Source organism: Babylonia areolata, chromosome 25 (assembly GCF_041734735.1).
Source record: "Babylonia areolata isolate BAREFJ2019XMU chromosome 25, ASM4173473v1, whole genome shotgun sequence".
Classification (NCBI taxonomy): domain Eukaryota; kingdom Metazoa; phylum Mollusca; class Gastropoda; order Neogastropoda; family Buccinidae; genus Babylonia; species Babylonia areolata.
In genome coordinates this window covers 25,954,979-25,982,795 of record NC_134900.1, presented here as the reverse complement: position 1 = coordinate 25,982,795, position 27,817 = coordinate 25,954,979, and the positions used below count along the sequence as shown (strand labels likewise).

The 27,817-nt window shown below is 41.3% G+C and overlaps 2 protein-coding genes and 1 long non-coding RNA gene across 5 annotated transcripts in view; 1 reads left to right on the top strand and 2 right to left on the bottom strand.

Annotated features, from left to right (window-relative positions):
- The window catches only part of LOC143299717 (protein Wnt-5b-like), a 176,700-nt gene extending 169,847 nt beyond the window's left edge, over nt 1–6,853 (top strand). For both annotated transcript variants that reach the window (XM_076613091.1, XM_076613092.1), the window contains exon 6: nt 1,832–6,853. In XM_076613091.1, the coding sequence (XP_076469206.1) occupies nt 1,832–2,293 (462 nt within the window). In that variant the 3' untranslated portion in view covers nt 2,294–6,853. The remainder of the gene's footprint in view (nt 1–1,831) is intronic.
- Nucleotides 892–15,744, bottom strand: LOC143299718 (uncharacterized). 2 transcript variants are annotated; one of them, XR_013057557.1, is made up of 4 exons: nt 15,550–15,744; nt 14,542–14,646; nt 10,256–10,341; nt 892–1,172 (listed from the first exon to the last, which is right to left on the bottom strand). It is a non-coding gene; the product is annotated as an uncharacterized LOC143299718 (long non-coding RNA). The 2 variants fall into 2 exon arrangements; XR_013057558.1 differs by having other exon boundaries at nt 15,564–15,744.
- Nucleotides 15,745–19,005: 3,261 nt separating this feature from the next.
- Nucleotides 19,006–27,817, bottom strand: part of LOC143299570 (uncharacterized) — a 37,217-nt gene continuing 28,405 nt past the window's right edge. The window contains exons 7-8 of the mRNA XM_076612854.1: nt 22,271–22,344; nt 19,006–19,091 (exon numbers count right to left, since the gene is read on the bottom strand). Coding sequence (XP_076468969.1) covers nt 19,006–19,091; nt 22,271–22,344 — 160 coding nt within the window. The remainder of the gene's footprint in view (nt 19,092–22,270; nt 22,345–27,817) is intronic.

Here is a 27,817-nt window from a genome sequence, read left to right as displayed (position 1 = left end):
TAGGTACGACACCACAACGTCGGAATTTTTTGTATCAGAAAGACTTTGGCTCGGCTTCCCCCACATGTCAATAATTGCTGGGTTTTCTTTACTGGGGGTGGAGGAAAGAGGACAGAGTGGGGTAGAGAGAAAAGGGGGTGAAGGCAGGGATGGGGGGCCGTGCTGAAAAGAACCGTAGGACCTGTCATGCCGCATTAAAGTCTGGAGCTGTCAAAGTAAGCACCAAGGTGTGAAAGGAGGACGGGCTTAAAAGAGTTTTGGGGTGGAGGGGAGTGGGGTTTCAAATTCTCAATGACTAAGTGCCTGACCTAGGAAATTAGAAAGCAAAATGTTTTGATATGTTAGTGAAGAATATTGCAACCGACGCCGTACGTAAAACATCAGGACGGTAACACAGGATGGGATTGGCACAAACTCAGTGCACTGATGACGATCATTCACTTGATGGCAGATTTTATTTTATGTCAGGTGGCTTGTTGAGGGGAGGAAATGCGAGTTTTAGGCACAGAAGCGTCCTGAATATGGAACCTTGCTTCGCTGAAAAATCCGTTGTGCATCCCCCCCAATAACAATTTTGTGTCGGTTTAGGAGGCCAGTTTCCTTCATTTTTGGGGGGTAGGGGGGGGGAGGACCGGCAGAGTGTTGACCGTATGTTCCGCCTCCCCAAAAAATTTTTTTTCTGGCCCATAAAATGCAGTACACTTTGAACCTTTGCTTTTTCCAAATAAATTTCACTGCTTATCCATTGCGTTTCAATTCTTGTTCCTCTCTGAAAGTGATTGTTTTCATACTTGTTTTCCTGAATACATGAAATACTTCGTATTTTCCACTCGTCACAGTCTTCCTAAAATATAAATGCATAACACTTCATTCAGTTTCAGTTATGTTTATTACAGTCATCTTTTCCATAAGCACGAGTGTTATTTAAGAAGACTGAGTCAGTTTTTAGTATTTTACCCAGATGTAAGGTGGAGAAAAACTAGCGTCTTCAATCCATTTATGCACAGCCCACATTCAAAAACCCAGAATGGTTGTCAGAGTGCAGGTCCTTCGAAACGTCAGCAATTTACCCAGTCACGGCAAAATGAAGACGTCTGCTGAGTGCTCCTGGGTACCGTTAGCGGAGGGGTCCTCGTTCTTAAAGGACTTCTGTGGCTCTTTGCTGCTCAGACCTGTAACAGAAACGAGGGAAACAGTGTTGATATTCAGTGCTTTGGCTTGCAGTTGCATCGTGGATGCCGTTTTTACACGTTCTGAACAAAAGCTTTACATTGACACGTCTACAATTATAGGTTTATCGTAAGACAATGATTTAACGTTCATATATACAGCGGGAACATGTACGTACATAATAGCAAAATTACCATACGCTAAACCAATGTAAACTGCATACGGACAAAGAAACTATGGCCTGAGATGGTTCTTTGGCTATCAAATCTAATGTCAAATGACAAACGATGAAAAAACAAAAAGAAAACCGACTTCCAAGCTCAATACTCGAACCCCGTCAGTCACTGTGACGAAAGGCCTCAATGTTTTGTCCAAATTCAACGTTTTTCGATATCTCATTTTAAGTCTCTACCTGTAGTGAAAGGTCCTTAAAAAAAAATCCCATCGATTCAAAACGAAACCAAGTCACGTTGTGGACACGAAACTGCGCAAATGACTTCCTACAGAAAGGCTTGTATACCGAAGACATATTGCAAAACAATTATTGTGACATGAAAACACGGACTGCAATTCGGCTATGGAAAACTCTGGATACATGTGGTTCTTAAACATTCAAGATCAGACACCATTCTAACACCATTGTTATGTTTTGTCTTTGCAGGCAGTGTACAACTACGCCAAGGTAGCCTGCAAGTGCCATGGAGTGTCTGGCTCCTGCAGCCTCAAGACCTGTTGGCAACAGCTGCCCACCTTCCGGGAGGTGGGCGACCGCCTCAAGGACCGCTACGACGGCGCCACGGAGACCAAGTTCAACAAGCGAGGCACGCAGCTGAAGCGGCGAAACCGGCGCTACAACAAGCCCACCAAGGAGGACCTCATCTACCTGGAGAGCTCGCCAGACTATTGCGAGGTCAACCCGCAGACGGGCTCTCGGGGCACGGTGGGCCGGGAGTGCAACAGGAACTCGCAGGGTATGGACGGCTGTAACCTCATGTGCTGTGGCCGGGGCTACAACACCTTCAAGAGGAAGCTGGTGGAACGCTGCCACTGCAAGTTCTACTGGTGTTGTTACGTGCGCTGTAAAACGTGCGAGCGGATTGTGGACGTACAGACGTGTAAGTAACGTGGGAGGTGGAAGGATCCCCCCACCGTGTCCGTTCCACACAAAACGGAAAATCGTTGGTTGGTGTCTGTGTTGATGACCATCGTGACGCGCTGTGTGGCGCGTGCCGGCCTGGACCAACGGGACAAGCTCCTCGTGGACCAACTGTGTCTCAGTGTCAAGGAGCAACGTCCAGTGTCATCACCTCTGCCTGTGTACAGCCTCCCCTCGGCCAGTGGTCAGTCACAGCGGACAATCACTTGTCTAGTTTCTCTTTCCGGCAGAGATTGTGTCCGTCTTCACAAGTCTACAAACATGTTGTACGTGCGGGTGGTTGTGCGTTATGTATTTGCTGACAGCACAAGCCGTCTTCGGTGTCAGCGTGCTTGAAGACTTCACCCGATGCAGGTTATAATATATCCGCTACCTTCAGTCTGGAATACTTACCTTTTTGTTTTTCTAACCTGTATTCCGACACATCATTGGTGTTTGTAAGTTACAGTGGGACCGAGTGTAGTGGTGGCAAGAGACTGATAGTTCTTTTGCACTGATCAGAAAAAGGTCTGTCTCACTGGCGAAGTGTTAGGTTGTGTATGTATGGAATTCATGCCTTCAAGTTTACAAACCTGTATCGACTGATGAACGTTAATCTTTGTTTTTTTCGGGGGAGAGGGGGGCTGGCAGTCGGACACGCATCAAAAACAGACCTGAAATCGTGTTAGCTGTGGCGTCAAACGTTTGAAGGTGATAACGTAGGAATGTGATATACAACATACTGACTAAAAAAAAAACCTGGAATAAATGGAATCAAACCAACGCAGACAAAAACGTGGTCTGAAGTTGTGTGCACTGTTGTGTCACAGTGACCCTCTGTCCTCCCCACAGCGAAACGGACTTTCCGCCTCAAGACTTGTCAGCTTTCTTCTGCAGTCAAAACACGGAACCATCGTAATAACTGAAACACGGCCAAGCTCGGTAAAACAAGGCAATCGCGAAATCGTACCTCAAGTCTTATTGGCTACGCAGTGGTGTTAATGTTGTGACTGGTACACATCGTCACTGCGAAGATTCTACAGCTCTTAGGCACTTTAGAAATGTATACGTGAAGAAAAAAAAGAAAAAAAACCCCAATGGCCTCAGAACCTGAAAACTGGCAACTCTTGTGGACCTTACATAAAGGAAATGTAAAACAATTTCGAAGGATAAATAAAACAAAATGCCACTGACTTGTTACGCCAATATTTTGTTGAATTGTTGCTGTCAGAATGACCTGTACAGGTAGACTGGGTAGAATTCGCAGACACGGTTGTGACCAACTTTATTTCTTGTTTATTGATACGATCTGGGTTATTGTGTTGTAACTTGTTTGGCCAGACTATTTTTCTATAATTTATTATTTCAATGGTCGTGTACATAACGATTTCGCGACACAAGTTGCGAGTTTTTTTCTACATAAACCGTCTGATTTCGTATGATACTGGCCTTCCTGTCTATCTCTCTACACATTTCCCCAGGTCTGCTAACAATTCTTGGTAAGAATGAGAGGGATAGGACTGGGATGGGGGTGGCACGATGCGGGCCCAGTTTTAACTGCTGGTTCAAACTGTGGATGGAGCAGTTGGCAGAGTGGGAAACTGTCTGGGAACAGAGCGGGTTGTTGATGGAGCACACACCGCTTCCCTCTCCCTCCGCGGAGTTCACACACTGAGGGAGTTTGATGGATTGCACTTTAACCCCCAATCCCACCCCACCCCACCAGCCTCCAATACTCGCTTCCTTTAGTTCGCAGAGAGCACTGACTGGGGGGTGTCCGACATCTTACAGGAGGTGCGTAGACAAATGTCGGGTTCTTAAAAAATAAGCAGACAAAAATGCTGTGAACGTCCACGTAAAACAAAACAGGGGGATGATTTTTTTTTTTTTTTTTTTAATACAGGAAAGCCTTGCCCCAAAGGCACCATTATTTTTTTTTTTAGCAGTTATGCATACATTCAGATACGGTGCCACACAAGGCGAAAATGAACGAGCTTTACCCCACTGGTTCAAGCCAAAGTGGTTTACCTATTGCGAGACACAAAGGCTCGAACGTCAGAGCAAAATCTTTATTTTCATCAAATCACTGATCACTAAACTATTCAGTACACTGGCTTAGGTGAGATTTGTGAGATAGACTTGATTACTATGCCCCGCGCACCACTCACATTGGGACCGATAACTGCAGATCCAAGTTTTTAATCAGAGTGGAAGAGTCACTTGAAACCTATGCAGCGATTTTGTAGACCCAATCTCAGGCCGAATGTTTAGGAGTTGGACTATCCAATGGCATCAGTGATCGGATTTCAAGGCCCAGTTTCGGCATTGTGTGTCCTTGTTAAACGCATTTTACTCCTATTTTTTCTCACTCCACATCTGTTTGTTGTTGTTTTTTTGTTGTTTTGTTTTTAATACATAAAATTACTACCAGTAGCATGAACACGGTTATAACATATATCATTGAGAATCTGGCTACCAGACATGTTTCAGTCCGTTTTTAGTTTGGTGTTGAGACGACCCAGGCTGCAGTTTCAAAGAGCAGCAGTCCGCTGACTTATCAAATCGTATTTTATCATCCCTTCCCTACTTCAGAAACTGCACTGGCGCAAATCGGATGTTCGGCAACAACAAATCGCTCTATCGCCCACTGTGCTGCAGGCCTAATTTATCTCCAGTAAGGAATCCGATTCGCTTCACAGCCGGTTCAAAAACACTCCTGTGAATGTGGAATGTTTAGAATGTGTAGGATGGACGTGAGGTTTTTTTGTTTGTTTTGTTTTTGTTTTTCTTTTTGCCTCAAAATATAAAATATTCACTGAGAAATACAGGTTTCGGACGATCCGTTGGATGCCTGTACCCTTGTTCCACCTCCGCCCCCTCTACCAACACCCCCTCCATCTTCCCTCATGCATTTCTGGCAAACGATTCTATATAGTCCGCCACGTTGTGGGCTATTGAGCGACGAAATCTCAGCCTTTTTTGTTTGATTTTGTTCAAAGTTTTGTGCAAGTACGAAACTGATGGTGTTTGTTCTGATGATGTACCTACCATTGATGCATTTCTTATATTTTATGGCATGGTATGATATTTGTGTATATAATATGGACGGTGGAAATAACGGGCATACATGTCGATAACGTGAACTTTGCTTCATTTTGTTACGAGTGTGAAATCGGGTTAGATCAATCTGCCTACGTTACTGTTGATAGACACACACACCCTGTACAGTCTGTTGTACCTAGTACAGTCCATGTCTACGGATAATTAGTGTTCCAATCATTGTTCTGTGCGATCTGTGTATGTATATAAGTTACTGCGTATTTATGATCACGTATATATGCGTTGAAACGGTTGTACTTTTTGCACTTTGTTTTGTTTTGTTTTTTTTCCCAAAAAATTCTCTCGTGATTCTGTTTAAATTGTACCATGTTACTTGTTGCTGCAATGTTTCTTTGGATACTCACAGTAGAAATATTTATTGATGTTAATTTGCTCGTCGGTTTATTTTCAAAGTTCTGGCTTTTCGTCCACTGAAAGAAACTTCAGTGCAGTTCTCTTCGAAATGTTTTCGGGGAATGAATTGAGCTGTGTACTAGGTGGCTGCACTGTTGTACTTGGAACTTCTGACCTAGATATTGGGGAAAAAAAAGAAAGAAAAAAAGTTGAATGCCTACACATCGATCAGCGTTTTGTGACAAATCTGTGGTTTTGCTTTTGTTGGTAAGTCCGTGGATTTGTTTTTTTGTTAGTTAATTGTGTATGTTCTGGATATAAGACAAATCAGGTTTAGCAATACAATCAGTCTGGCATATGTATTTGTATGATCTTTGACATCACGGACAAGAAGGTATCTGTATATTTACAATGCGCAACGACCGAATTACTGCTGAAAAAAAGCGAAAAATAGGTAAATATGCTCAACTTGCATCGCTGAATGAACGTTTTCCCCCTTGAATGCTAGGTGGGCTGATCAAGTAGAGAATGACATGGTAAAAGGCAAACCATTCACAACACGCTTATTTCCTGCACGAGATGTGTACCATTTTAACGGCCCCTTACTGCCAGCGTAGGTGGGGAATTTGTCTTCCAAACTTGGCAGTGGTCAGAGCAAGCCAGTCTGACCAGACTGCTGCCGAATGTCATTCTATACACATGGAAAAGCGAGCACTAGAACATAGATTCTCGGTGTGTGAGCTGAAATCGTTTCAGAATGAGAGTTCGATAGCCTGTGTAATTAACACTTTTTTTTATTTTTTTTTTTTTTTTTTTATAGAAAACATGGTGACATGCATCTCGGTCTGTCTCTCAGTGAATGTTATAAGTTGGGTGATATTTATGTTCGACTGTATGTTGCGCACACAAACGTAAATGTACGCATGCACGCACACACTTCAAGCAGTCCGCTGTTATGTTCAATTAACGAGGGGGAAAAATCTTTTGTTATGCTTAGTCTGCATAATAGGGTCTTTAGACATTTCGGATGAGAGTGACAAAAATATGAATGTATATGATATCCGTCTTGAGAAAAAAATTAAAGTACTTAGCTGACATTGGTTTTTTGTTTGTTTGTTTTCTCTCTCTCTCTCTCTCTCTGTGTGTGTGCGCGCGCGCGCGCGTGTGTGTTAAGTGTGACTGCATGGTATCGTATATTAAACAAGAGAGGCAAGGCCTTCAAAACTCACTTGTGATACACTTTTTAAAAAATCCAAGCTTTTTATGTATTGAGTATAATTTCAAAATCTAATGTTTAAGATGAGAAAGATCAGTTTAAAGCAAATTAAGTCCCCTAGCATTAATTACAGAGTAATTTCCCTTTTTTAATATCTGCACCAAAACGTTTGCAAAATAAATAAAACTTCCATGCTGAGCAAAAGAAGTTCCTGTTTGAACAAAAAATGATAATAATGACTGCTCTTGTTGTTGTGTCAGAATATCAGATCAAAGTGCCAAGTTTAGAGAATACAAAAAATATAAATATAACAGTAAATGCAGTTTGCATAGACTTAGGCTTCATTTTTTATTATTTGGTGCCCATCCCAGAGGCGCAATATTGTTTTAAACAAGATGACTGGAAAGAACTGAATTTTTCCTATTTTTATGCATAATTTGGTGTCAACTGACAAAGTATTTGGAGAGAAAATGTCAATGTTAAAGTTTACCACGGACACACACACACACACACACACACACAGACAACCGAACACCGGGTTAAAACATAGACTCACTTTGTTTACACAAGTGAGTCAAAAATACTGAACTGAATAAATGATCAGCACCGAACTCATTTCAAGACGACAGTTAACAACTTGACCTTGAGAGCTGAAGCCGACAGGTCAGTAAACGCAACTCGAACAGAACTGAATGCAGATGAATGACCAAAGATATTGCGCCTGCACATACACGCTCTGTAATTACTGCTCCACACACCAAAAACCTCCGATCACAACCTGTCCTGCTTTCACACTGAGAGAAGGGGACAAGTTTCCCTTACACTCCTCTGGAATAGTATTCAGCCAGTTCTAAAGAAAAAGGCACAATACACGGTAAGCAATGCCACCACAAACCCCCCTGTATGTTTAAGTCTTGGCCCCATCTTCTGAAAGAAGGCAAAATACACGGTAAGCAAAGTCACCGCAAACACCTTTGTATGAAGTTCATATACTGGCCCCATCTTCTGAAAGCACAAAATACACGGTAAACAAAGCCACCACAAGACCCCTGTATGAAGTCCATGTCTCTTAGTCCCAATTACTGAAAAAAAGGCAAAATACACGGTAAGCAAAGCCACCACAAGACCCCTGTATGAAGTTCATGTCTCTTAGTCCCAATTACTGAAAAAAAGGCAAAATACACGGTAAGCGAAGCCACCACAACCGACTCCCCACCCCCACCCCTGTTTGAAGTTCGTGTCTGTGCCCCTTCTACTGCTTCATGCCTTATGTTGTGTAGTGCGCAGCACTGCAGGCGGTACTGTGTTGTTTAACCTGCTGAGGGAGAAGTGTTGCTCAAGTCAACACACACACACACGCACACACACTGCCGTTACTAATCAAGGCAGAAAGGGAAAGAAGAAATCAGAAACTGGGGCACAGGGAACAAAACGAAAGAAGCAGAAAAAAAAAAATGGAGGGAAAGTCCCATCTAGAAAAAGTATAACTGAACAGTAAGGTAAAGAAAAGAAAAAGTCACGCACGTAAAAAGACCACTCAGACAAATGAACGAAATGTGGAGTTGCAACCCCCGAACGCAGATGAAAGGGATGGGGGTGGGAACAAGACAACCAGAAACAGATTTGCGTCACGGGCTAATGACTTGGGGAGGGGTTCGATTCCATCAATAAACTGATCATGTAGGATCTTTTAGAAAGCCCAGACCTGCTTGCTCTTGTACTTAACATACAAAACAACAACAACAACAACAAAAAAGCAAACAAATAAAACGCGAAAACAGGGTCTACAGAGTGCGTTCCACTCAACAGAAGTGTCTGCCTTTTTATGAGTGCAAGTCAATTGCATTTCTCACCACTCTCACCAGCATGTTTCGAGTATGAGCTTGAGGACGTCTGAGTACTCCGTGCCATCGAATTAACTTAATCTTCATGCCATCTGTCATCGTCCCATCCTCAAGGGCCGCCATAAAGTTAGTCTTACAGGTCTGGGGCCCTGAAGACAACTGAATGCAGTTTGACGTCAGCGACGAAAACATCCCACGATGCAACGACCAGCGCAGCGAAACTTCCTTAAGACTACTGCTTTGAACAACTTGACATGACGGACATGTCAAAGTAAGCTCTACGTTCTTGGGCCATTCCTCACGGGGCAGGAGCGGTTAGGCGGTGGACTATTACCAGTGATTAAAAAAAAAAAAAAAAAAAAAAAATCGAGGTCCCATATCGGCCAGGTGTTGTGTCCTTGGGAAAGACACTTTGCTCCGACTGTCCTCAACCCAGATGTCAATGGGTACCCGACTTCAGTCGGGTAAGGTTAAAGCGACAGAAGGAGAAGACAGCCTCACATTTCTTTCCCAAGCCTTTGACACAGTGGGTATGAACTCACTGCCCTTGCTATATGAGGCTATAGGATTTTTTTTAAACCCTCTCCGTGCGTGAAATCAGCTCGAGCCAAGGTCTTGGACAAGACCATACGGACCAGTTAACTGAAGAGATAAAAGAACATTTTCCGTTTTACGGACACAAAGGGTGGTGGGAAGGGTACACATGGTTAAGCGTGCTAAATCTCACCTAGTCTTTTTTCGAAGCAAGCAGTTCTCAGGCAGCAATCATGTTCTGACCATGTACCGAATAAGACCAAGACTGGTCTTTAACATTGTTCACACTCCTGTATCATTCATGCCACGTGTATTGTTTGTTAAATGCACATAGAGCCACAAGGTAAGCGCTACGCAAATGCACATCTTTTTAAAGCTAAGAAAAAACAGTTTCTTCCTATCATTTTAACATTGCGATTTGACCAAGGCATGTTCCAGAAGACTGAAAATACAATTTCAGAAGTCCTTTGCTAAACCCGAAGTCAAATTGATGTTTACATTAACCCTTTCACCGCCAGTCAATTTAGAGTACAAAATTCCCTTGTGGTATAAACAAAGAAAAGACAGTGGCTAAGAATAGCTGGGGATTTACCCTCCGATGTATAGAAAATATGACCTATCCTACCATCAAACATTAAGAGCAGTAGGTTCATGGATAACAGACCAATGAATGGTCACCTTTCAGTGACATGGGTCCTCTACCACGCCTGTGCATAAATGCGAGCTTGGCGGTGAAAGGGTTAATTGGAACCATTGTTAACTGTGAAACGTTTGGAGCAAGCTAGTTTGATTATGCGTTAATTTGATCAACTTTACTTCTGCTACTGCTATTACTGCTATTACTGTGGTAGTCTCCCCATTGTTCTATTATATCACATTGCACTAGGAACAGGTACTACTTACCTCAGAAGAGGACAATGTAGGTTCTCTTGTGAGTTCTGCCGATGGCTTCACATTGATCAGCGCCGTGTGGACTTCTGGCCGTTTGACTGATCAAAAACAAAAAAATCCTTAGGAAATTCTTTTCATTGTTTTCAATTCTCTACACCGATTAAGAGGACATGCTCATCTTCAGTAAACTTTACTGCGATTCTGGGATGTTTTCTCTTAACTTTGATCTGCGTGAAATCATTGTTCTTCAATTGTAATTACTATGGGTTTTTTTTGTTTGTTTCTGTATGGCTTCAAAATTGGCGCCTGATAAAACATTACTATTTCGTCAGAAATACTACGAAATTGTTCGGTAGCCGGTGAAAAATATTTACTTATAGTCTTATTGGAAATTAACATGTGATGAATATGATCTTCGGAAATACTTAGGAATTGCTCGCTATATCACGATGAAGACAGGATTAAAAGGCTACGCCTGCCAGTCTTGAGTAAAAGCTAATTTGTGTTCGCACATTTTATTCTGTCATTGCTGCTGTGTGCAAATATCATAATTAGAAAAAGGACACGCCCGGAGCTTCCTATATTTTTAGGTAGTGTCTGAGTTTGTTCCATTGTCCTTTTTATCAATCTGTCTGCTAGCTGAAGCAATTTTGACTTGAAGTTGTGTACCTTGTGAATAGAGAGTTACCACTCTTATAAAAATTAACATTAAAAGTCGGGTTGAAAAATGAACGGAATTGGGGGGAAAAAGGTATATAATGTCAGAAAATATACCAGCGTGACTTCCCGTGATACCAGTAATGGTATTTGATATGATTCTAGATATTCCTGGACATATTATAATTTATTCCTGCACTTGCGTACCTCGCAACCTCAAACATTTCAGAAATAGGAGACTCCGACGGGTTGGAATATCTGGATTTTATCTCACACGCTTCACACGGACACATTCAGGAGTGTGTGCAGTATCTCAGCAACGTTTCATTTCGATTTATTGTTCTTTTTTAATGAGTCAGGGAAAATATAGATTTCAACACAGTGAGGCTGGGGTACGTTATTTTTCGCCCAAAACAGTCAGCAACACAAACAGCAGCCTACAAAAAAAACAAAAAGCGATACTTCTGATGCAAGGGAAGAAACCCTTTATTCATTTTACTTTGAACAGTTGCTCCCCCTATCGCAGCTTGTCGCTCGCTCTGCCCTCGTCCGTTTCTTACTATCACCCCCCCCCCCTCCCCACCCACCCCCACACACACTCTTCACTCCATGTTCAAACCTTTCCAGTTACCAATTCATTCATATTTTCATTTTGTCCATAATACACCACAGAATTAATAAACCGAAAAAAAAGATGAAAAAAAAGAAGAAACTCCTCAGATCGCGACCCCCCGACACACACGCCCCACCCCCACCCCCAAAATACTATAAAAATTGGAGTTGGTGGGGAGAGTAAACTAAAATATATACTTTTAAAAAGAATCTTTCTATCTATCTATCTCCTTAACAACGTGGCAAGTAATCCAGATCAGACACGATTCGGGCACTGAAACATGTGTTCTCGTGAGTCCTGTCACTGGGTTAATAAAATCATTTGACCAGTATGTCATGTGCATACAGCAGCTATTCAAAACTAACGGCCACAATGCATACCTTTTCTACAACCACCATATTTTACGTTTCTTTTTTCAAATGACGAACAGAGCCTAAAAGCTCGTCCTCAGCACAGTCTGGTCTTATTTGTCTTAAAATGGTAAAGATAATGTCCAACTGTGGTATTTTACGTATTTTTGGTGGTGTGTGTGTGTGTGTGTGTGTGTGTGTGTGTGTGTGTGTGTGTGTGTGTGTGTGTGTGTGTGTGTGTGTGTGTGTGTGTGTGTGTGCGTGCGTGCGTGCGTGCGTGCGTGCGTGTTTCATCCATCATCCAAGGGGTGACAGTTTTGTGTTCCACACATTTTTCGATTTCTGTTTCTACGTATTTATTTTGTTTATCTCTTCATTTATTTTCTATGGGAGGGTATTTAGTTCAGAAGTCCTGATATGGCCCTGTGCGGTCGGCTGGACTATAAACACCAAGTTAAAACCCTATGTTATGGACATACCCCGTAGTTTTGGAGACGCCCCATCGTGAATCAAAGTAGCTGACAAGTGTTAGAGTTAGCTGTTTCACTGTTCACATTACAGCCTACAGTGAAGTTTAAAAAAATAATAAATGAATAAAATGTAATAATTTTTTTTTTAAGTAACCCAGCCCACCACGGAGTCCTATAGAAAAACAAATAATGATAAAAAATCAATCGACAATGCGGAAGTGTGTACACGAACTGTCCACTTTTAATTCAGTCATGGCCAGCAGCATGCGAAGAACTCAGTGACAACTTAACTTCAACGATTAACGCGCAAACGTTAGTCAATATTTTACAGCGGAGGAGGCCAAAGCATTAACCAGTTCTTTCATCGAATACACACTTAGGCATTTTTGCCCATAATTATATCAGTATCATGGAAAAACACAAACAGAACATCCCACCAAAATAAAGAATAAAAACAAAATCAAATGAAAATAATAAAGCACAAAAAGGAATACGCAAATACAATCGAGTGTTCACGCTCAGACCTGAATAAATGAAAAATCATAATTTCATATAAAAAAAATTACTCACGAGTACACCATGGAAGCATGTTCATTATAGCCCAGACTAATAATTTGTAATGATAGTGTTTGTACAGCTACATTGGGTTATAGTCTCTTTCTCCCCCTCCCCCCCCCCTCCCTCTCTCTCTCTCTCTCTCTCTCTCTCTCTCTATATATATATATATATATATATACATATGTTTACATGCATCCCTAAACAAAAACCGATTATACTATTATCCCAAACTAATAATTTCTAATAACTGCACTGAGTTATGAATTATATATATATCAATCTGTTTTGTTGTCTTCCTTTTTTCTATTGTTGCGTGTATGTATGTATGTATGTATGTATGTGTGTATATATATATATATATATATATATATATATATATATATATATATATATATATATATATACACATACACTAGTCGTGTCCGACTGGCCATCAGAACAGCAAAGGAGGCAACTGCTGTCCCGACTATTTGGGCTAGAATTTGATAATAGTGGAGTGTCTTGTCATAGTTACATCCCCATTCTCTCGGCCAAGAGGGTTTTAGAATTTAGGACAGCTGGCGTTGGGATGGTTCCCAAAGGCCAACCAGCCCCCAAGGCTGCAGCACAAAGAACTAGTGCAATTTAGCTCCTAATTTGATTCATAATCCTTCACAAAAGACTAAGCTGTAAATTATTTTCCCATTGCATTGGAGAAATCATTGATAGCACAACTCTCACTTTGCTGTTGGCCCAACTGTAAACTTACGTAAATCTGTGATATAAGCCGAATAAATAAATATATATATATATATGTATGTATATATGCATATTGTTATGAAATAATTTTTCTATATCCTATGCATAATAGTATTATCGATTTTGTTTTGGGATGCATATTAAAGAAATAAAAAAAATATATACATATGTATACATATATACATGTATACATCATATGTATATAATGTGTATATATGTATATGTATATATATATATATATATATATATATATATATATATATATATATAGTAAATGTATGTAAAAAAAATATATATATATTTATATAATGAATATATACATATATATGTATGTATGCATGTGTATATTATATATATATATATATATATATATATATATATATATATATATATATATATATATATATATAATATGCATCCTTAAACAAAATGGATTATAAACAACATATTACATAAGGTTTGTGCAGTTTTAGATATCAGTTATGCAAAATATTTTCAATGTATAAATCTCTCAAGAAATACATTTCAACAGCAAAGAAACAAAGTCAGCCAATAGGGAAGATAAAGTTAAAACATTAAGGAAAACCAACTGTTGTCACCTTAATTTTATATAATCATGTTTCTACTTTGGATTAAGTCTAATTTTTAGCACTGTGAAAGTTTGGCCAATTTAAGACCAAACCCAAAGCAAAGAAAAAATGAAACAAAGGTAAAATACACTGAAGTGAAGGTTAAGTGATTAAATGAAATTACATAAAACAATGAAATTTAAAAAAAAATCAATGAGAATTTTAAAGATTTATAAATGTTCAAAAATAAATTCTTAAAGACTTACAACTGGTAGCTCTTTCCCTACTGTTTCCGTAAATATCGAATACACACTTTAATGTCCGTTTTCACATTTAGACCTACCTTTATCATCATCGCGAACAGAACACTGGTTTCAGCAAGCTGGCACACCCGTTCGCCCACAATGGTTTCCAGTCGTGTTGGTCAGTGCTGACAGGCCCGATTCACCTGACACACATCAAACACCAGAATAGTGTTTGGATTCTATGGTCCAGTGATATGCATGTGTGGGTGTGTGGGTGTATGTGTGAAAGTGTGTCTTCATGTTTTACATTTATTTGCTTATTTATCATCATTGTTGTCTTATTTATTTATGATTATTATTATTATTACTACTTTTTTTTCCTTTTTTTTCATATTATAATTATTATTTATTTATTTATCTATTTATGTATTTATTTATTTATTTATGTACGCTTATCTATTATTTATCAACCTTTTTTTTTCTTTTCTTTTTTTCTCAAGGCCTGACTAAGCGCGTTGGGCTACGCCGCTGGTCAGGCATCTGCTTGGCAGATGTGGTGTAGTGTATATGGATTTGTCCGAACGCAATGACGCCTCCTTGAGCTACTGAAACTGAAACTGAAACTGGTCCAGTGATCCTTTGTGAACAACGTGCGGTTGTAACATCTCTCTTCCCTCTAAAATTTAATTTGCATTTTTTTCCCACATTCTTCCGACATTTATCACCAAGTTGCACACGGTCTGATAACTGGCCTGTGTCGTTGCTTTCTAACATCGACAGGGAGCATATCATAATCATTGCAAGACAGGAGAACAGTTGCATGTGGCCGGAATTTTCCCCTGACACAGTGCGAGGTGCATGAGCGCGCGTGCATGTGTTCTTGTGGATGTTTACCATTTTCTTTTCCCCGTTTTTTTTTCTTTTTTTTTTCCCCTCTCTGAAATCCTGTCTTTGAACTCACACCACCACCAGTAGTTCCCACGCTTGCTCATGCCCGCGTATACACGCAGGGACACATACACGCGCGCGCGTTGAAACGCAGTCACCACAAAAAAACCAACAAAAAACACACACAAGAAAAAAGACAAAAAAACAAGCCCACACACAAAAAAAGACTGACAGACGGTGATGGCCAAGAAATCGTTCGAGTAGTGAAACATCCCAGATGTGATCTGACATTATATGATGATGGTGACTTGTCTGCTTTAATGGCCATGTCGCTGCTTGCCTGTCACAGAACGGGAGAGAGAATCGTCAAGACAAGATGGGAGAGTCAGTCATGTTTCCGGTAGCAGACATAACAGGACGACCATCGCTCATCTCCCCTGTCAGCCTGGGTGTGAAAAGGGTGGGCCCCAGACTGCCTGTCGACGTGGCACTGTCTGATGTGATGTGATGTGTGACAGACCGGCTCCTCGCCAGGACAGTGTAGGACAACAGCCTGTGATGTATGAATGAATGACTGGAGTGAACCAACATGAGACACAGGGTAGCGCTTTTGTTGTTGTTGTAATAATGTTCTGGGTTGCTTCGTCATGGTACTTTTACAGTCCCAACAAATCTGTCTCAGCTTTAGCTCCAGAGATAGAAAGATCACATTCTTACGTACGCCTCTTACATTTTACGCCAAAAATAAAAAAGTGAAAATAGTAAAATAAAAACCTACAATAAACTATAAAAGTAAAAGTCATACAGGCGAATATAACAAAACCAAACCAAGTCATTTGATCTTCGCTACAGGTTATCATGACAGTCAATGCCATCTGTCCTGAAAACAAGTATCTAAAAAAAAAAATTGAAATTCAGTTTTTACTTTATTAACGAGTAATCATTCACCAGCGATAACACGCCTGAGTTATATTTTTAACCAATGAGAATAGATTAATAATGAAATATATCAATATGCCCAAGCAGTAAATACTGCACCATTTTCGCTTGATTTATTCCATTGAATAAACAATGATTTGACAGTGTATATTTGATCTGGTGCTCTTGGAAAGCAGTTATGACGTCGATATTATCTTTCATGCATTTTTACCTTTCTCTTGAAGCATACACTGTCACGAATACATCCTAATGTCTGCGCTGTGTTTCACTCCTTCATAACCTCACTGAACTGATTGGGTGAACAGCAGCGAAGTGAATACAGCAAAAATAATAAACCAACCAACAATTTGATATAAATAAAATTACAATGATGACAATAATAGTGATAAAGTGTCCACCTCCACGAAGGAACACACAATGAGAAAAATTTGTGTAATCATTGAAAACCTGCTTACACCCACCGTCCACCCGAGACACTGTGTCACCTTCTGCATTGTAAAGACATCAAAGCTTCATTCCGCATAACAGCTCCACATCAACACGCGTCAACTTCAGTGTATACATTCACAGGTAAATGGATCATTAAAAAGAAAACTACTGAGATGTTCAACATTAGCTCATGGCAAAAACCGTCGTCATTGTCTCCCTAACTGACCCACTGAAGTTAAAGAAAGCGCCCAAATATCTATAAATGAATTAAAAGATACCTAAATATCTGTAGTTGGATTATAGATACCGATGAATTCTAGATAAATGTCCGTAGATGAATTAAAAGATATATGTAGTTGAAAAGATACCTAAATATATGCAGTTGCATTAAAAGACACCTAAATATCTGTCGTTGAATCAAAGATACCTAAACATATGTAGTTAATCAAGACTTTACTAGTTGTTTCCAGCAACGTTAAAACAGTCTTTTGGCTCATTCAATACAGACATTTAAATATTTATAAAACGTTTACAGATTAAAAGAAAAATACTGATAGGGAATAGAAAGGAAAATGTATTTATATATATATATATATATATATATATATATAAATCGTAGTGGTTGCTCCAACTGAACTTTTTCAGCTTATAGACTTTTGACGAACAGTTTTTTTCAGTTTGGACATGGACATTTTGTGAACGTCTGCGAAGGTTTGGTGAGTGACTCGATTTTTATTTTGTTTTGTTTAGCACTGTGTGCTGCTGTCTGCAGTGTTCAGATAGAGGACTTGAGACAATAACTTAGTAAAGCAGTGTCTGCATCAATACACACCAAGTCTCTTTTGCAAGCATCTCTATAGCGGAGACAACAGGCCTGTTTTTCAGACGAAGTCTGGCTCTGTCTCAACTGCAAACTAGTTAGCTTTTAATTCAAAAAGCGGTTGTTTGTGTGTTTGTTTCTTGTTGGGTTTGTTTGTTTGTTTGTTTGTTTGTTTTTTTGGGGGGGTTGGTTTGTTTGTTGTTGTTTTGTGTGTGTTGTTTTTGTTTTTTGTTTTTTTGTTTTTGTTTTGTTTTGTTTGTTTTGGGGGGTACTTTGTTTTTTATTCGATTTGTTTTATATTTATTTTTGTGTGTGTGTTTTTGGGGCTGGGGGTGTGTGATTAAAGCAGTCACTCCTCGAATTCAACCCTATACAGTTCTACAAGAAATACTGATGGAATTTTTGTGTGTGCAACGTTCAGATTTAACAAGATACTTTTGCTTCAGTAATCTAGTTACTAATGTATGGAACCAACTACCACTTCATTTAAAATAAGGACCATCCACTAACTCATTCAAGAATCAAATGGACATTTCTATAAGACATATATTTTTAGAGAGTCTGGAGTCACATGAAGCGTCAAACCGTGACCAAAATCTCGAACAAAATATGAAACAAAGGTACTGCTTATAAACTTCAAAGTTTTTGTCCCTAATCTACTACTACAACTACTACTGTGACCTGTTTATAAACTGGCGAAAACAGAAAAATACATGCTATATCCAGAACAGTTTAAATCATAAAAGGACACTCGGAATTTCCGTGTGAAGACATACGAAAGTCACACAAAAAAAAGCATGAAGGAATCAACCATGAAATATAACGGACCTGTACTATACAGAAAAATTGGTATCTTGATACACACAAAACGTGTAAGTCGTGTTGCCACACCTAAAGGCTCAGTGTGCCAGCCAAAACCGTTTGCCAGATAAACCAGTCTACACCGCTTTTAGACAGACAAGACAACTGCATTGGGAATTTGTTAACAGAATCGGACAACACAACAGGACAGAAAGTCTGAAATTATGACCTGTAAATGAGCATGTCTAATCGTTTCAACGATTTAAAAAAAAAATTCATATTGAAAAAATAAATGAATTAAAATTTTTTTTTTTTAAAGATATGAAACCAAAACAGAGCGTACACGACAAAAACTTAACTGACGGAAACAATTTCCTTGGTAAGCATAAAGTCTAAATGACCTGTAGATGAGTATGTATATTATGTTTAATCGTTTTAACAGTTTATAAGTGGGTGTGTGTGCGGGGAGGCGGGAGGGGGGGGAGAGGGGCACGGGGGGCGGGGGGTTGGTGTCGGCCGGTGGAGGAGGGGGGGGGGGGGACACAAACGCACAAGGACGTCCGACTTACAGAAAATGTCCTCGTGAAGCGCAACAGAGCCAGAGTCACCCACGTCCACCCCTGCTGCCTTTCACCTCGTCCGCCGTGCACCTTGTCCGCGCGCGTGCCTGGACTTCTCTGCACTGTCAGCCAGTGCTAGTGTGGTGTGGTGTGGTGGAGGACGTGTCCAGGTCCGTGCAGGAGTGTGACCGGTCCTGCTCCACCTGATTTCCTGAATAACAGTCGGTACAATGTTAAGCTGCTGACATCAATTTTTTCGCGACGTTATACAGTGGTCTTGCTAAAACAATCCTCAAACTGTTGAGGGAGGGAGGGAGTGGGGACGAAAAAAAAAAACTAACAAAAAAAACAACACAAAACGATGGACCGTGACATTTGACAGACATGGAATAATATGCATTGTAGTGAACTGTATTGGGCGGCTCTTAATTCACTATTCATAGATTTAAGGAAGAAGAGACAATCTTAAGTAAAGGATGCTCTAAACTGACAACAAAAAACAAAACAAAACAAAAACAAAAAAAAACAAAAAACAATCAAACAAACAAACAAACAAAACCCCACAAAAAACGCAGCTTAGGACGAAAACCATCACCACAAAAAAAAGTGCTGCTTCAGTTCAGGTGTTATCACAAAAAGAAATCTATTCCAGAGATAATCAGATCCACACACTTTACTCGATAAAATCCGATTTAAAGCGAAAAACCTTTAACCAAGGAAAACTATACTGCATACGCACGTGCCCGAAATCAAGTGAAATGGGCCATACGTAAATCAATGAAACATGAAAGAGTGATGATAAAGTTGGATAAATACAGTTAAAATGACCCCAAAAGTTATGTTTATGTGTCATCCAAAACAAAAGAGAGGGTATATCTAATCTCATTTACTCACTCAGTACGGCCAGTCCTCTCTTCTCCTCTACACAGACCCCTCGGATGTCCAGTGGGTGTCTCAATGACCCAACCTTTAGCTTCTGTCATCAGAATTGTGGTATCTTTGTCAACATTCACCTCTTCAGTATAAGAGCCTTCCGCTTGCAATATTTTGATGGTGGTAATTGGGGTGAAACGCCGTTAACGTCGTCTCTTTCGCCGTTCGTATGGAGAGAGTTTTAAGCCGGTTGGAGCCTTGACAAGCAGTGATTAAGAAAAGGCCGAGGTCTTTTTTTCACGTTTTTTAGGACAACAACCTCCCATATTTTCCAAAAAGAACAAACACTTTATCCCACTTAGAAATCATCAGGTTCAGACAGAGTACATACCAGCCTGTTGGATTCAAAGGATGTTCTTTCTTTCCCTTTAAAATTCGTAATAAAATCTTAATGTTTGCAGAGAGGGAAGGTACAGGACAGCTGGAAACAAGCAGAGTTTGAACCTGTTTTCAAAAATTGTGTGTCTTCATGTTTTACATTTATTTGCTTATTTATCATCATTGTTGTCTTATTTATTTACTTATTTATTTATTTAATTATTTATTTATTTATTTATTTTTATTATTATTATTATTATTATTATTATTATTATTATTACTACTACTACTACTACTACCTTTTTTTCATATTATAATTATTATTTATTTATTTATGTATTTATTTATTTATGTATGGACGCTTATCTATTATTTATCAACCTTTTTTTTTTTCAAGGCCTGACTAAGCGCGTTGGGCTACGCCGCTGGTCAGGCATCTGCTTGGCAGATGTGGTGTAGCGTATATGGATTTGTCCGAACGCAGTGACGCCTCCTTGAGCTACTGAAACTGAAACTGTTACAAGAACAAACCAGGTCATTCTTACATCTGTGATATGTAAACTTTTGAATGTATAATCAAGGATATGTTGAATACATATTGAATTGAAAAAAGGGGAAGTAAGATGTCTTAATAAAAAAAACCCCAAAAATCTTTAATTACCAGTATGGATTTACATCTGGAAATTTTTGGCACAGTTATCAAATACTATTCAAGACTGGATAATTATGATAAAGCACTTACACAAATAGACATGGTAACCTAGAGCTTCTGAAGGCTTTCAATAAGGTTAGCCATAAACGACATGCATAAAATGAAAGACTATGGCATTAGGGGTAGTTTGATTGGTAAACGTTACGTAGCAGAAGCCAGTATGTAAGCATTTTGATGAGAACAGACATCAAAGGTGACCAGTGGTAATCCTCGCGGAAGTGTGTTGGACCGACATTCACTTACATTATTAGTATGTCAGATGTGTGTGTGTGTGTGTGTGTGTGTGTGTGTGTCTGTGTGTCTGTGTGTCTGTGTGTGTAAATTGCTGATGACTCAAAAGCGGACTGTGGAATAAAGAAAAGCAAATTTTCCAAGAAAGGCATACTAGCCAAGTGGACAGTATCAGTAGCTGAAGGAGGCGTCACTGCGTTCGGACAAATCCATATACACTACACCACATCTGCCAAGCAGATGCCTGACCAGCAACGTAACCCAACGCGCTTAGTCAGGCCTTGAGAAAAAAAAAATAATAAAAAATGATAATAACAGTAATAAATAAACAAAATAAAGACAATGAAGATGAATAAGCAAATAAATGTAAAACATGCAGACACATTCACAAGTGGACAGAGACGTGGTAAATCAATTTAACAATGATAACTGTAAAATACTACATATCGGTAAAGAAAACTCGGGCTACACTGAATTCTGTTCTAGAAGAAACTGAAAAAGGACTGATTTGGGTGTTTCGGTGGGGAAAAAAACCAAAAAAAACCCCCAAACAAACCAACTTTGAACAGCACATTTAATTTATGCTGCAGTAAATAAGACTGAATAGCACGATCATTCATAATAATAATAATAGTAATAATAATGGTACTTATATAGCGCTGAATCTTGTGCATAGACAAATCTAAGCGCTTTCGCACCAGTCATTCTCACGCACGCATAACTCTAACACTGGAGAAACTAAAGACAAGGAAGAGGCAGGGAAGGGAGGCTATCTTCTTCTTCCGCGTTACCTGGCCACGCTAGATTTTCAATTATCCAATTTAAAAAATAAAGATGTGTTTTGTGCCATTAATCAAATGAATTAAAACCAATCCTGGAATGTGGAAATATAGTAGTACTTGGTAAAACATGTTAAGGGTGATAAATTTTCCGACTTTTAATACAAAAGACTGAGTTGGGTCTGGTCATAAATTATTACAACCCCCCCCCTCCCCTTCCCTATCCATCGTAAGTATGCAGCATGCAGAACTGAGGGGAGGGGGATAATATTGCTGTGCAGGTTTTGTACATGCAAAACGCGTTGAGCTCGATCTCAGGAAAAAAAAAAAAAAAAAAGCAAAAAAAAAAAGCGCTGAAAATAGTTCAGCAAGCAGTCGGTTATTCGATCCAAGGGAAAAAAGCCAGACAAGAGCCACTTGTGAACTCGCCGTTCAGATTATTTCCCTTGGACCTGCTTTGACGACAGCAGCAGACGAAGCAAGTGAAAAACCTGCAGGCACATAATCATAATGTTCACATCTTAAAACCGGCGTTGGAGGAGGAAAAAAAACAAAAAAAAACAAAACACGAACCTTACGTTTTACGTGTCGAGGGGGTGGGGGAGTAGGTGGAGGAGGTAGAGGAGGGAGAAGGTGAGGGAAGGAACGAAGGGGGTGGAGGTGGAGGAGGTAGAGTTGGGTGAAGGGAGGGAGAAGGTGAGGGAGGGAACGAAGGGGGTGGAGGAGGTAGAGTTGGGTGAAGGGAGGGAGAAGGTGAGGGAAGGAACTAAGGGGGTGGAGGTGGAGGAGGTAGAGTTGGGTGAAGGGAGGGAGAAGGTGAGGGAGGGAACTAAGGGGGTGGGGGTGGAGGAGGTAGAGTTGGGTGAAGGGAGGGAGAAGGTGAGGGAGGGAACGAAGGGGGTGGAGGTGGAGGAGGTAGAGTTGGGTGAAGGGAGGGAGAAGGTGAGGGAGGGAACGAAGGGGGTGGAGGTGGAGGAGGTAGAGTTGGTGAAGGGAGGGAGGTGAGGGAGGGAACTAAGGGGGTGGAGGTGGAGGAGGTAGAGTTGGGTGAAGGGAGGGAGAAGGTGAGGGAGGGAACGAAGGGGGTGGGGGTGGGGGGGTGGGGGGGAGAGAACGGAGGTGGCGGCGTGGGGGTGGTTGAAGGGAGGGGGATGGAAGGGAAAGGGAGGAGCAAATCGAGAGGGAGGGAGGGAGGGAGGGGGCGGGGATCATGAACTGGCTGCACACTCAACGTTACCCTGCCTCGCCCACACCCTCCTCACCCCTCCAACATACCCCCAACCACCCCCACACAAACAAAAAAAAAGAAAAAAAAAAGAAAAAAAGATTTAATTATTAATCTGAAAGACTTTCATCGTAAATTGGTGAATTTAGCGAAATGCACTCAGTGCGAATTCAGCCTCTTCCTCCACACAAAATGAACGCAGCTGTTAAAAATATTCCCATTCCCAAAAAGATTCTCTTTCGACGCCGCCATTCCCAAAAGAGCTTTCATCCGTCAGTTTTATCTAATAAAATATTTTACTGTGCAGAACATATTAGAATGTCAAAAACCATCACAAATATACGGTAACTCACTTCAAACGGTCTTATTTTGACGAACAGGAACCAGAGGTGATGGGACAAGACTTTTCCGATTTTTTCCCCTTCTCACATGTCTTCCTTTCCACTCCTGTGACTGGCGGGGTGAATGTGCGCGCATTGTTAACACTATTCATTCAGTCTTGACGGGGAAATGTGAACATTGTCTTTTTGTTCATGAATTGTGCGTATTTTACCTGTTATTATGCGCGAATAACACATTTTTCGCAGTCTCTGCCCTACTTGCAACCCAACTGAACTCCGTCTTATAAAACCACTTTCGGTCAAAGTTGGAACAGTGAACATTACGAACTTTTCTCTTGGGATTTTACAGCGCCCTTCTGAGAAACAAGTTGACTTTAATCATTGCCGACATGTGTGTGTGTGTGTGTGTGTGTGTGTGTGTGTGTGTGTGTGTGTGTGCGTTTGCGGAGGTGGGTTTGTGTGTGTGTGTGTGTGTGTGTGTGTGTGTGTGTGTGTGTGTGTGTGTGTGTGTGTGTGTGTTTGAGGAGATGGGTTTGTGTGTGTGTGTGTGTGTGTGTGTGTGTGTGTGTGTGTGTGTGTGTGTGTGTTTGCGGAGGTGTGTGCGTGCGTGTGCGGAGGTGGGGTGGGTGGGGATGGGTGGCACATGAAAGGTATCTTTTCGGCCGACTGCACTTCAAGGAGTGTTCGTAAGTAATCATATCACAATTTATATTTAAAAATGAAAACTTTACATAAGCCACACAAGTTGTTTTTTTCATGCCTCCCCCCTCCCCCTAATACATATGTTGGTAAATGATGTGGGTGTATTTATGGGAGCATTTCTGGTGAGAGCTGGCTGGTTAGCAAGAACGTTTTTTTTTTTTTCTTCAATTTTCCTGCAGACATGAATCAAAGCACATGCACTGCACCTCCCAGAAGTTCGAAAAATCAACTGACGGATACGTTAAAAACATTAAAAAAAATAATAAAAAAAACAAAAAAAACCCATCCAACCAGGAGCGAGGTTTAGGGTCCCAAAGCTATTTCTTCTGGAGCTACTGCTGCTAATTCGAACCTTAATGGTGTACTATAGACAAGTGAATCTTTTCCCGTATGATTTAAAGTTCAAACTCAGCAATGCCCCAGTCGGTGTGCTAAGTCAGCATGTTCACGGATGCAAGTAGAGCACTGGGTGCACTCTGGTGGAGATGAAAGTGCGGTCTATTCAGGGAAACAAATTTCAGCGGGGGAGAGAAAGGTGGTAGCTGTTCGTCACTTCTCTGTCGTGCACATGAGCAAGACGAACACCAGTGAGTTTCTCCTGTTCAAGTTCGAATCCATTGTTGTGTAAGAGTTTTGTTTTGTACCCCAACTCCGCCACAAATGTCCCACATTTGTCATTGTGTCAAAAATACAGCTTTTTTTGTGTACACGATTCGATGTATCCCCAGACGGGCGCAATAGCCGAATGGTTAAAGCGTTGGACTTTCAATCTGAGGGGCCCGGGTTCGAATCTCGGTGACGGCGCCTGGTGGGTAAAGGGTGGAGATTTTTCCGATCTCCCAGGTCAACATATGTGCAGACCTGCTAGTGCCTGAAGCCCCTTCGTGTGTACACGCAAGCAAAAGATCAAATACGCACGTTAAAGATCCTGTAATCCATGTCAGCGTTCGGTGGGTTATAGAAACAAGTAAATAACCCAGCATGCACACCCCCGAAAGCGGAGTGTGGCTGCCTACATGGCGGGGTAAAAACGGTCATACACGTAAAAGCCCACTCGTGTACATACGAGTGAACGTGGGAGTTGCAGCCCACGAACGCAGAAGAAGATGTATCCCCAGAACAAATCAAAAAGTAAAGTCGAAGTTTTGAATTCTAAATTATTGCACCTATCTTACCCGGGCATTTTTTATGCATGTATGAAACGATATGACCTGTCACACACTCCAGAAATCTGGGCAAGCCCAAAAGTCAGGAGACGTGGACTTTTAGGGTCGACACCGCGCAACACACACTCCCAAGAAGGACGCAGAAATCCGTGTACGATTTTACAACTTTTATTCACACAATCACACACATATGGGTACAGGACCTACTTCCTAAGCTATCCCCAAACCCAAACCCTCGCCCCCACCTAACTCCAAACCACCCCTCCTTAACCCACCTTTAACCCCCACCGGGACAAAATCAAGAAACGAAAGAAAAACGAACCAAACACATACACACTCGCACATTCACTGCACAAGCGGCAACGTTCATTTAACTCATCTGTCACTCGTTGACGGACTGAAAAATCCCTGCTCCAGGCTGAGAGTCGAACGCTGACTACAATCTCTCCCTCGACGTCCAGCTCACCCACAGAGCACCCCACCAGATGAGTCCGGGAGGTCGCGGCAAGCAGGGCAGGCTGCGGTCGAAGGTCGACGCCGAGGGACGATCTGGATCCCCAGGGTGCGACCCCAGGGTTTTGTGTCAGCGCTCGGCTCCTCAGGTGGAAGACCCCGAGGGGCGACCTCGGAGCTGGGACAGCAGAGCAGTCGATTTGCCGCTACTTGACAAGCAAGCAAGGTGGGGACGGGGATAACCCCCTGTCAGTACCAGTCCATAACCGCATAACCCTATGCGCGTTGGGCGACCTAAGAAGCCACAGGTTGTGCTCTCATTCATCCAACAAGCACTCTAAGGCAAAATAATGAACAACCACTGTCATACACCAATCGCACGACAACATGCATGCCTGGAAGTGAGGGGTCCGGAACCTGCCAGGGTACCGGCCGTCGCCCTACTTATACGGTGGCACAGGTCAACCCAAGACTCGAACCCCAAACCTTGTGCCGCGCATCCTGAAGCACGCTCCCACAGCGCTACGCTGCCAGAATCGAAGGCCCAATCAAGGTAACCTCCCTTGCACAAGCAGACATGTTGGAACAGAACATTCAAAAAGGAAAAATTATGATAGCGTCAGCACATGGCTGCCAAAGCCATTCGGATCACAAGCAGAGCAATTAAAGTGAACAAATCAATACACAAACTCTTCCAGTGCTCGGTCCATACAGGGAGAGAACTCAGTAACCTATTATTGCCACAATAGCTTACACGGAATACACTATCTTCTGACACGCTGCTAACAGCGGCCACTTACGCAGGTTTAAGGACCTATCGAAACACAGTATTTCCCCCAACGTCTCCCTCACATTCCCGATACTAACATCAGCTTGTAAGCTTTACATATCCAACGTACACTCTGTCGAACAAATTACGGAGATTATACTATTCCCTCACACTTCCTCACAAGTGTATTAATATAAACTCAAACCCGTAACACACGGAATGATAATTATAACACTGGACCGTTACACGACAGTCTGTAACATCAGGTAATCGTAACAGTTTCATAAAGTGACCCCAGCCACTGTCCAACCCACAGACCTCCCAAAAGTGGAAAAGACAACTAAAGACACTCGAAACAGTTACCGCCTGATACAAGGTTACCTCACGACAGCTTGTGATGGGCGAAGGTGGTGACTTGGGTGGGACCTTCAGCCGGGCACTGCAGCCTCTGCTCACCGGCTTGCTAAAAATCAGGCAGAGGTTCTGGCTGGCCAAGAATTCCTCTCCATCAGCCTTCCGGGCCTCTGCCACAAGGTCCGCGCTCTCTGACGTCTCAGAGTCAAGTCACACCTAATCACAGTCAGCTGCAGCCAGGTAAACGGCAGGTGAGCGCGAGTTCTGCACTTGGCACGCTAACCGGCCAAAACACACATTGCACGCACTGCACTGCAGTTGCAGTCATGCCAATGTGACAAGAGCCCTCTCGCTCCTACAGAGCGGTGTGTGCACGTGCTGCACAACTCTTACACAGGTAAAACGAGTGTGCATACACACGCTTTTACCAAACCAAGAACATGTCAGAAAACATGATCTAGAGAAACTGGGATTCGAACTCCCAACCATCGGAACTAACACCACTTTCACCGGCCACTGAGCCATACTAAATCGCTCGCACTTCCGCCTATACTTCCGCAGCAACGAAAGGTTGGGCTGATCTGTGACATGACCATTAGTAGATGTTGTAGCCCATTTGAGGTGGATTTCAACTCATTTTCTACGTTCTTTTACTAATTTGCTATCTTGCTTTTCCGTTTTTCCGTCTCACAAACCATGGAAATGTCATCGATAGATGCATTAATTTAGGACGCTAAAATTGGACATTTGTGTACAGAATCTGTCACCAAGTTTATTCATTTATTTATTCTTTTTATTTCCGACATTTTTTAATGGTGAAAAGTTCCTTCAATTGATAAAAAAAAGTATCTTAAAATTTATTTTAAAAAAAATTGAAATACATGTATTGTCAATGTCAGCACGTTTACTCACTAATGTGTGTGTGTGTGTGTGTGTGTGTGTGTGTGTGTGTGT